Source organism: Nothoprocta perdicaria, unplaced genomic scaffold, assembly GCF_003342845.1.
Source record: "Nothoprocta perdicaria isolate Ctin4 unplaced genomic scaffold, notPer1 scaffold_158, whole genome shotgun sequence".
Taxonomy (NCBI): domain Eukaryota; kingdom Metazoa; phylum Chordata; class Aves; order Tinamiformes; family Tinamidae; genus Nothoprocta; species Nothoprocta perdicaria.
This window is the reverse complement of record NW_020454738.1, coordinates 344,269-355,262: the sequence shown is the minus strand read 5'-3', so window position 1 is coordinate 355,262 and position 10,994 is coordinate 344,269. Positions and strand designations below refer to the sequence as shown.

The 10,994-nt window shown below is 41.2% G+C and overlaps 1 protein-coding gene across 1 annotated transcript; it reads right to left on the bottom strand.

Annotated features, from left to right (window-relative positions):
* Nucleotides 1-1,140: 1,140 nt before the first annotated feature.
* RAB9A (RAB9A, member RAS oncogene family) lies at nt 1,141-10,837 on the bottom strand. The gene is made up of 2 exons (XM_026035290.1): nt 10,817-10,837; nt 1,141-3,950 (listed from the first exon to the last, which is right to left on the bottom strand). Exon 2 carries the CDS (start codon nt 3,914-3,916, stop codon nt 3,311-3,313), a length of 606 nt encoding a protein of 201 aa, XP_025891075.1. The 5' UTR covers nt 3,917-3,950; nt 10,817-10,837; the 3' UTR covers nt 1,141-3,310.
* Nucleotides 10,838-10,994: the final 157 nt, after the last annotated feature.

The following is a 10,994-nucleotide window of genomic DNA, read 5'->3' as shown; positions in this document are numbered from 1 at the left end:
GAAGAAATCAGGCAGTGCAGTGAGGGGCCAGGGCAGGACAGAGAACACTTGCGGAGGAGGTGGTAACACACCCCACCTCCAAGACGTCCACCTGTGAATTCAGATGAAGGCATATAGCCCTTGCAGGACAAGAAAGTAGGAGATAAACTGAATTGGGGAAGAAAGGAAACAAACCAACATGGGTTAAAGGGTCTAGAATCACACTGTAACATACAAAACACAAGCAAAATAGGGCAAGCTAAGATTATGGACCACCCTCAACAAAACTAAGCTGGAAGTAGGGTTCCTGCAAGGTTCAGTTATAAAGAACCTGTTAGTCCACTCAGAGCTGGATCAGTCTGAGGAACTGTGCAGCTGCTCAAGTGAAGAGCTAACTGGTTCACCATTTCTCAGAGCTCTTGGCATCTCTATGCAACATTATGTGCTACATGTGTGGTGTCCTACATGGTGTTTACCCTGCATGAAGTAGAGGCAGAAGGGCAGTTTCTTTCCCCAGCCCTAGTTTGGTTCTCTTTTAGTATGCAGAGCTTTCACCAATGTATTTGCATGACCGTGGTTTCTACTTTCAAGTTCCTTTCTTTGAACGTGTTCCATTGGGGCTGCTTCTGTCTGCAGCTCTTCAGGGACATCTGGCATTTTGCATACATAGCCTGGCTGAGGCTTCAGGGCCTTTCACACAAACCTAACCGCTGCTGACAAGACCCCCCCATGCTTGAGCTGCCTTAATTGCAGAATGGAAACATAAACCACCAGTGGCTGTCATCTCTATACTGAAGCACAGATGCTAAAGACTACAGGAGGTCATATTTAATATCAAGCATGATGAAGGGTGTTTCTTTTTTTTTGGGGGGGGGGGGGGGGGGGGGGGGAGGGGAGGAGGAGATTATCCCCACTGGCTTGTTATACCACTCCCTCCTCAAAAAACTTTTCCCAAGTACTCTGTCTCTTCTCAGATCAACTCCTGACCTCAACACAACTGCTGGATTTATTATATATCGCATGTAACCTCCCTTTCCTTGTGATTACAGCTGCATTGCAGTGGTTCCTACAGTAGATATAATAAATAAAGCTTAATACAATGCAGTGCGTTAAACCTACTTCTCCATTTACAGGGTTGGCAACTATGACGTTACATAGAAAGGAAACAAAGGGGAAAACACAGTCAAGGTCTGTTAAGCACAAAAAAGCCCCCTTGATCTTTGCAAGTTTTACAATAGTTCTCATCCTTAATCTGTTTCCTTTCAGCAGTCTCTGACTTGAGCTATATCTGCAGTACCCAAGTCATGCTGTCCTTACCTACTACTGCTTTTTGTTTGTTTGTTTAAATCTTACCTCTGTTAATCTAAATGTTAAAATCAGTATAACATAGGTTTACTTTACAGCAACAGTTACATTTTAGTAGCCCCCAAAACACGCAGTCAGTTTTTTAAGTTTTTTGTTACCTCACTGTAAGGTTAGAAAACTTTACAGCTAAGCTTCTTTCTTCACAGACCTTTCATTGACTGCAAATCTAAGATAAATATGACATAAGTAGCAGCTCAACCTACATTCGGCACTTAGGTATCTAAACCTTAAAAAACAACTCTGTTGCACTATATGCAAGTCTGCCAGAATGACACAGACTTAGAAAGTACCACGAGTCCAGAGATGTCACTTCTAAGCAGAAGGCAATCTACAGAACAAAACAGTCCGGGGTGGGTAAAGCTAAGAGTTCAACACAAGCAGGGCAGAAAAGTGTATTAAGAGCTACAAGAAGAAGAGTTTGTTGTGCAAGCTTCACTTTCACATTACACCTGGTACAGAGCTTGAACGATATGTTAAAAGCCTTGCAGTTCCTGTATGTTTAAGAAAGCTTTTCCCAATTTTGGAAAAGAAAGCTGCTCTACAGAATACAGAGTTTGCGCAGGTTAGTTACTCTCGCATGTCCTGTAGGCCTCTCGATTTCTGTTGGAAGGCTGCAGTGTGGATACAGGAATGCCCATTAGCCTCCGATTGCACACAGAAACAAGAGCCTGTTGGCAAGGCAGCTGTTCCGAGCACACTGTGACGCTACTGTTCTTTTGGGAGCCAGCTTGAAGCAACTTGTCATACAGGTAATTGTATCGCCAAGATGCAGTGCAGAGCCTCAGAAAGCTGCATGACTTTATAGAGAATGTCCATTAATTGTGCAACTTACCTGTAACAGGTAATCATCCTGTAACAGGTACAGAAATATTAAGACACTAATTTTTAATTTCAGATCCTACAATGGCAAATTAAATATGGATCAAGTTCAGCTCAACTGTTAATTACAGGTATTTACTTCCACTAGAGCTAAAATCTTCTCTAAGTTAAAAGCTTCCTGAGTTCTCTATGTATTGCCAAGCCTTTGTTTCACAGTACAGGGATCACCAATAAACACATTCATAGCTCAGGTGAACGGTACCAAGACGTTTGGAACTTATCCGTAAACTAGAAGTCCTCTTATAAATTCGTCACAACGTGGATCCCCCAAAGAGCTATTAAAAGCTTTCCAAATAAAGCATATATTTTCCTTAACTAAAATTGTTGCAACTTCAGTTATTGCAATTTTTGCCCGATTGATCAGAACCATGCTGGAATTGGACTTAAGGCAGAGAAACTTACTAACTTTAGAAGTCATGAATATTTTACATTAAACTCTGGAAAAATAAGTACAGCTTTTGAATAGTAAGTGAAGGGAAAACATATTAAATATGTAGTTTTTTTTTTTTTTTAAAGTCTACATAAAGTCTAATGATGTTAGGCAATTATAGAATACCTGAAAGAGGGTTATATTAACTTATAATTTTTAAAAAAAGTTAAGAGATTAAGTACAACTCACATTGAAAGGAATATAATGAGACTGAAATTTAATATCTAGCATTGTTACGAAACTTTTAGTGAAACAAAAATGGAACGTTGATTCCATAAAAATATATATACACATATATATAAAAGTTTCTTTGTATCTCAATTCCAGAACAATTTCTCCAAAGTAGTGCTTCTAGAACTTTCAAGTTTTAACTATATTCGAAGTATTTATCATTTGATTAACTTGGCAAATTACATTCTTATATTAGTATATTTTTACTTGACACCTTCCTAAACAAAAGATGTCACTAATTTACTATTGGGTCACTCATGAGTGGAAGTTTTTCTTACATTTCCCCTTCGCTCCCCCAAGAAAGCAGCAGAGTATTACAACTTCAATATTACAGTGGAACCCATTTGTTATTTTATCTACCACACCTTTTCAACCCTCTTTAGAGCAAGCTAGTGAAAAGTAATATGGCAAAAAAAAAAAAAAAAGTCAACAGCAAGATGAACTGGGTTTGGGTTTCCGATGAAGGTTTACTGTATCTGTTTGAATAAAGTGATCTGATCTATCTTCAGAGGCCAGAACTCTTCTAACAGCTTCTTCAAAGGCTGCTGCAACATTAGTAGCATCTTTTGCACTGGTTTCAAAATAGGGATGGTTGCCATTATTCCTGCACCAGGCTTGGGCTTCTTCTGCAGACACTTGCCTTTCATTAATATCAACTTTGTTGCCCAGTATCACAAATGGAAAACTTTCAGGCTCCTTGACATCTGCATAATAAATGAATTCTTTCTTCCAGTTGCTTAAGTTCTGGAAGCTTTGAGAGTCATCCACACTGAAAGTGAGTAGGCAACAGTCAGAACCTCTATAGAAAGGAGTCCGCAAGCTCCGAAAACGTTCTTGGCCGGCTGTGTCCCATATCTGCATTGTAACAAAGTGTCCATCCACCTCCAAATCTTTGTTCAAGAACTCCACACCTATTGTGTGAAACAGCTGTGCATCAAACTTGTTAGTGACGTATCTGTTCATGAGCGAGCTCTTCCCAACTCCGCCGTCTCCCAGCAGGATCACCTTAAGGAGCGAGGATTTTGTTGACATTGTTATGATAATGGACCCTCCTGGTTTTCTAGATCTGGAAAGATTAAGCAAGCTGTTAAAAAGCAGAGTTGTGGAAAAAATGGGTTGAAAAAATTAAACATATGTATGCACATGAATACCTAGGGGAGTATTAAGTCCACCAGAATCACCTGTCATATACAAAAGTAGGAGATCAATACTAAAAAAGGTGCAGGTATTTGTAGCAAGAGATCTCAACTACTGTTGGCATGGCAGTAGAAGCAGTACACGCGTGAATGCGGTTTACCTCATTACACCAATAATTTTACAATAATGCTGTAAAAATAGAAAACTAAAGGGTTTTAATTCTGGCATTAAATAAAGCATCATTTTGAAGAGCCCAAACTTAAGGCTTTTTTTTTTTTTTTTTTTTTTTGTAGTATGAGACATTCTTTCAGCATCTCACACCAAAAGATCTCAAATTAATACAGTCAAAGAAGGTTTCTGTTAAAATAGTGCCTATTTAAAATGGAAAGAGGTCATAAGCAGCCTGGTTCACCTCCCTCTCTGAAGGAAGGAATGTGGTTTTGCTAGTTGCCATTGGGGTTGCTGGTATATACATCACCTGCAGAGTATGGCTGTAGAATTAATACGCGATACAATCTGGCAATATGAGTCATATGACATGTGCTGCCTTAGAATCAAGGCTTCCATTAGAAACCAGGAATTTCAGGAATTCTTTCATCTCCAGCTTTCTATGTTTGACTATTTGTTACACACAGTCTACAGAAAGACGTTTAAGAGAAATGCTTTCAAAATAAAAAAAGTGATTGCTTCCAGTAAAAATCTGTTCATTCTCATACTGTGTAATTAAAAACAAGTGTACAAATAGTAAAGATTTCTAAACTTCACAACAGTATTGACAAAAATACTTTTAAAGAGCTACAGGGAGATTTTCAGTTACCTTTCACAGAGCTAAGGGATAACTGCTATGGCTCATTGTATGATCACATACCATTTTATATGTATGTGAAAAACATCCTTGGGAGTCACTGGGCTTTTGCATGTGTTTTCCAGGTTCATAACAGAAGTCTTTAAAATGCTCTGGTGTTCCCATTTATCTCTTATTTCCTATTATTAGTTAGGGAATAAATTATCTGGCCTACTCCCTTATATAATAACTACCTTTTAATAAATAATGTGTTTGTGAGAAGAGAGGCTAATGAGTATTTCACTCTTTTTTTCACTTCAGTAGATGGAAAAGATACCTTTTTCCCCTCTGTTCTTTTGAAATCACATCTTCCCAAAAAGACAAAACGTGAATAATTGATTTACGTTGTTCAGACTGGTACTATGTCCTTGTTTCTTTGGCTCCTACATTTTAAAGAACAGCACTTAGACTACAGTTAATATTATGAAGTTATCTATGAACATTTCAAACAAATAACAAGCAAGAAAACTGTGTTAAACAGTATCTAATATTTTTGTGCATCCAGAGCCTGACAAGTTAATTTACACAGTTGAAGCTATATGGAATTTACAGTGAGATAAAGTGTGGCAACTGAGCCACAAAAATATTTCCACTGGGCAGACAGTTACTCTGCAAATCAGCCACAAACCATTAAAGTGTGTTTCAGACCAGACCCAAACAGGTGCAATTTGAGCACAAAGGCCAGAGAAGCAGTCTCCACAGTTCTGATAAGCCAGTATCTCAACATGATGTTGCCAGCAACGTCACTTCCCAGTGTGTTCAGCAGAAACTGGCAGAGTTGCCCAGCACTTCATGTTTTTACAGTTTTTAGCTTGAAATCTGTAGGATGTTGGTTCAGTCTTTAGGCACATGCTTAGAAGCTTCAACTGAAGTTGCACAGAAGTGTATTTTAAAGGCAAACTTAAGTGTGCATGTTTTGAAGCAGCAAAGCCTTTGCATAACTACAAACAGCTTCTGTTGACCGTGTAACCAACTCAAATAGGTTTATTCATTTTTGGCCCCAGTGATGACATGATTCAGAATATCTGCAGGATCAGGATGTTAGTATCAGCACAACGGGGTGCTGCTGTACTCCTTTCCCCTCTGACAGCTTGAAAAAAGTTATTAAAAAAGATTTTTTGCAATTAGTTTCCTAAATTACAACCCCCTACCACTCTAACAAAGATCAATAAAATAAAACAATTAGGTCACCTGGAGGATTAGTGTTATTCCTCCAGTTACACACTAGGTTCATCCATATGATGTTTCAGGAAGGAACACCATATTTGTGAAAATTTATTACCTTAAGCCTTACTTTAAACCATCCTTGAGCATCTGAAAACTTGGTTTCCAATCTGTATCTCATTCTTTTAACCAATACTAGGAACTGCAAGACACTAGAGAATTATAGATAAGCATTTGTTCTAGTTATTTCTCATTGTGTGATAAATTAGCTTAATGCAAAAACAATTTAAAAATCTAAAAGCTAATGCACAAAGGAGACTGCAAATGGAAGATTATTTCTTCCTGCATTACCCTCTTATTCCAATATTTAACCCCAAACAAGAAATCCACAAGAGACAAGTAAAAAGCAGTACCACTAAGGTCCATTTTTATAATAATCCCTGAATTTCCAGTTTCTAAGGAATTGCACTCTTCGACCACTTACTTCAGTATCCATTAAAAACAGGTACAGTTTCTACTAAAGTATCATTTCTGTGATTATCATACACCACCAGTCAAGTAGTAATTTAATAGTCTCCTCACACAGTTTCCCTTTTAAATGGTGGATGGCAAGTCTGAAACATTTCTATTAGCAGTCTGAACATTTGATGGTGAAAATAAAAACAACACACCAGGTAACTACAGAAAAGTCAGTTCTCATTACAAAAAAAATCTTTGATTCCTGGCCCCTCAAAGCTTTACAGACAGTCTGAACAGGGCAAGTTTGCCTTTATTCTCCTGATTCCATGATTCAAAGCTGCCTGTTTGCTTGGAGGGCAATTACCTCTTTTAACATTCCAAGTACTGAAGCAACAGAAATAGATTGTGTAGAAAACCCACAGCAGCAACATGCAGATGTCGTCTAGGAATGTCTTTTTATTATTAGGAAAAAAAAATAGGACAACCTGTTTACAGAGTGTGAAAGGCTGCAGAAGGGCAGTTACCTGCTGAACTCGAGCTTTACCTGCACAAAGGCACTTTTAGCCTGTAGCACAATCACACTGTAGTTAGGCTGTCAGCAAGGCACAACCTCACATAAAACTATTACGTCAACAGAGCCAACTGAACCAACTTACAGTCCCACTTTTATCAGAGTGATACCAGGCACAGCAGTGCACCAGGAAAAAAAAAAAAAAAGGCAGAAATACACCACACAATATACCAGAAAAAGAGCAGCTTAATTTTTGCAGCAATTCAGTTTGTCTATTTTTTAATAAATTCCAGAACTAGCTTTGTTGCAACTGGACCACTGACTTTTCCCGCTATTAGTGATAAAAGGAAAGAGATGCAATCAACACTTCAAGTTTTCAGACTATTGCTTCTCCAGCTGTACCTACTTTCCACCTTTCTAGCTCAGAAACAGGCAAAAAAGACACACACACACAACACTAATTTGCTATTTTCAGCAAATGGTTGCTTACATAAACCACTTCTTATGTGAAATTAAGACAAAATTCAAAGGCTTCCTTCCAAATACATGGTGTGTGTCCTTGACGCCATTCTTGAAAGAATTTTCTTAAAACAATAAGCCCTCAGTACTCCAATACCTGCTTAAAACTAGAGTTCTTACAGAGGGCCAGTTGACCTATTCCAACTAATCATGCTTGTTTCACACTTTCAGTCTACAAGCCTGCTTAAAAAAAAAAAAAAAAGACCACCCTCTGTCAAAATACACAACCTTTTAACTGACAAGTACCCACAATCAGTTGTTCCATAACACTGACAGTGTTTCATAACCTCCTATTGATTCTCAAGTTTACACATCAAACACATGGTTATCAGTTTTGAAGCTTATTTGCAGTTTTGTTTACTAAGTCATCTTCAACTAGTAAGCCACAAGTATCAGATATTAATGGTTTTAAAAAAGCATGCCAATGCTTAAGGTACTTCTTCCTAAAAAAGAAGAAAAAAAAAAAATCTCCTGTGGCAGCAGTATCAATTTATTCTGTTTTAAATATTTTTTTTCTTAAGGCTAACTGAAGCATTTGACAATATTTATCATTTTAATACGGAAAAAAAAATAGTTGTTCTCTGTGGGTTGCTGGTTGCAGCAGCTCATCAGATATTGACACAACTTGCTTATCTGTAAAATATCTGGTAAAGAAAAAACACACACACAAGAACCAGTAGAGATGCAACAGCAGAGGCAGAACCCAGAACTATTCAAGTGTCGAAAACTACTTTCTGCTCAGTGTTTGTGTTTTAATAGTCCCTATCCCTCAATTGCTGTGTATAGCTGGTAAGCATATTTATACTTACCAGCTATATACAGCAAATCTGCAAGTTTCCATAAAGCTGAAAGGACAGAAGCAAATCTACCCCTTTCCCCTCTATTCAGGCCATTCACTATTGATACATTTAGAGGAAATCGGCCCATGAAGCACAACTGATACAAGTACTTAAGACATACGTTTCATCTTAAAATACACTGTTTTTTAATTAAAAGAGGGAACATGCAGAAATTAAGTCAAATGTTGTACAGGCTTACAACACACTCAAAAGCGCACAACAGCCTCAAAACTGACCCCCCCCCCCCCCATCCCGCACACACACACACAGGGTCTACATAACAGCTATTTATTAGGAACACTCCTTTACTAGTTGCCTGGCATGCTCATCAGTGGCGTTTTTCTCAGGAAACCTGGGAGCACTTCAGCCACGTATCTTGGCCTACTGATGTTCTAATAACTTGTAGGTATTCCTTCCTTTTCACATGGCTCTGGCACTGCACAACTGTGAAAGTAGTTTGGGTGCCAGACAGATTTTGATCAATGCAATGGCAGGTTATCACAGAGACAAAAAATGTTAAGTCCTACCTAGCTCCGTGCTCGAGTTCAAACTGCTGCCCTGCCATGACTCAGGGCTATGCAGCAAACAGAAGCCAAAAGCAGGAATTCCTTAAGTCTGTATAGCCCCTGGATTATGAAACTGTCCCAGTGTCCATGTGCAGATGGCTCCACTTAGCAAGGGCTCACACCTAACCACAAAATCCAATCAGCAAGACTTCTCAGTAGAAATACATGCATTTATATCTCTGCTAATGAGCCTTGCAGAGACCTGGCCTTCACATTCCCTATCTCGTTCTCTGCTTCCAAGCAGAATGAGCAAACTCTGCTGCTTATCTTTCCTTATTTAACTAGTTTAAGTGTCTCAGCAGCTTCCAGTTGAGCATCTCCCAACTGAAACTACTGTTTTCAGCCAACTCCAAAACATCATTAAGTGCTGCTGGTCTTGATCCAGCCTTTATTTCTAAGGATTTGTGGGTCCACATTAACTGACATTCTCCTTAAAAGCTGCTTTTCTGTTACTTCTTCCACTTGCTCAGTCTCATTAGTTATATCTGTTTGTGAGTGCTAACCTTTATCCCTTACACTAGTTACCTCTTTCCTCTGGGGGCTTTTAGCAGTAGAAGCCTGTGTTGGTTAGGCTGCATCACAAACTCACTCTCCTTCCAATATAGCCGATTTACCCTGCCTCACCCCCAAGAGAGCTACCAAGTCACTTGGTACTCCATCATAAGATGGTCTATGCCACACAGAACAAAGAAAGTAGAAAAGAAAAAGAGAAAAGAAGGCACAGAGTTTGTGTGTGTGTAAATAAAAGAAACTTAAAATATTTGACATGCTTTTTTGTTGGAAAATTCTTATTCATTGYGAATTCTTACTTTTCACAATGAATCCTTAAGACTGAAACTTACTTTTCACAATGAATAAGTTTCAGTCTTAAGGAGTTAAGAGATTTGTTTCCCACTATATTGCCTGAAGAAAAGAAAGAAAGAAAGAAAAGAATGGAAAAAAAAAAGGAATGAAACCAATAAGGACAGTGACAATTTCAGTGTTGTACAACAACTTAAGGAGTCAAGACAAATAAAAACACATGTTCATTTAATTGAACAGTACAGGGAGAAGAGGGGGCAGAATCCATGGCAGCTATCTGCAAGTAAATTAGGTGTTTGTTTCAAATGGAAAATAAAATATCCCCCAAGCCTATCCCCTCCTAGCCTATCCTACCTAAGTTAACCGAAGTCAATGCTCCCCACATGCATAGCCGCAGCCCATCTTGCCAGAGATGGCATTAAGATACTGTGAGAAAACTGATTTTAAAAGCTGTTGCTTCAGTAACAGTCTGTTTTTCATTAGCATAGTTGGCAGAAGTGACATTCAACACGAAACCTGGTACTGGCAGGCAAGACTGCACCGGGCAAACCCTCTGCTCTGGGCTCTGTGGCCCTCACGAAATAGAAGTTCGCCCGGGCASCGAGCCCGACCGGGAGCGCACCTGCGAGGGAGTCCCTGCAGCGCCCCGGGCACACGGAGGCGCTTCGGCAGCGGCGACGCCTCCAGCCCGCGGGATGGATGCTCGGGACGCAGGCGGAGCGGGGGCAGCGCTCACCGGAGCGGCCCAGCCGGAGCTGCCTCCCCGGCCAGGCACCGCTCGCCGGTCACGGGATCCCCGATCACGCCACCCCGCCCCGGCGCCGCGCACCGGCTCCGCCGAGCGCCCGCCGCCCGCGCAACTGCCACCGCCGCCCGCGCAACGGCCACCGCCGCCCGCGGGGCAACCGCCGCGGGGAGGAGGGGAAACGCGGCACCAGCCGCTTCTTGCGTGCCGCGGGGCAGGAGCGCCGCGCCGCTATCCCGGGACACCGGCCCAGCCGCTCCCCGCGCCTGCCGATGGGAAGGAAGAGGAGGAGACAGAGGGGAAGGCAGTGATGGAGAGCGGCCCGACCCGGCCGCGCCGACTGATACCTGCCCGCGGGGTGGAGGCTGCCGCCGGTACCGAGCCGGGGCCGCGCCGCTGCCCGAAGCCGCTACCGGCCGCCGCGGAAGGAAGAAACAACATGGCGGAGCGGGCGGGGGGCGGGGTCACGTGGGCCGGGCCGCCCCTGCCGGCCGCCCCTGCCGGCCAGGGGGCGGGGCCAGGCGG

Bases quoted from the DNA above. Each gene is read 5' to 3' on its own strand.
- RAB9A (XM_026035290.1), bottom strand. From the start codon at position 3,916: ATGTCAACAAAATCCTCGCTCCTTAAGGTGATCCTGCTGGGAGACGGC.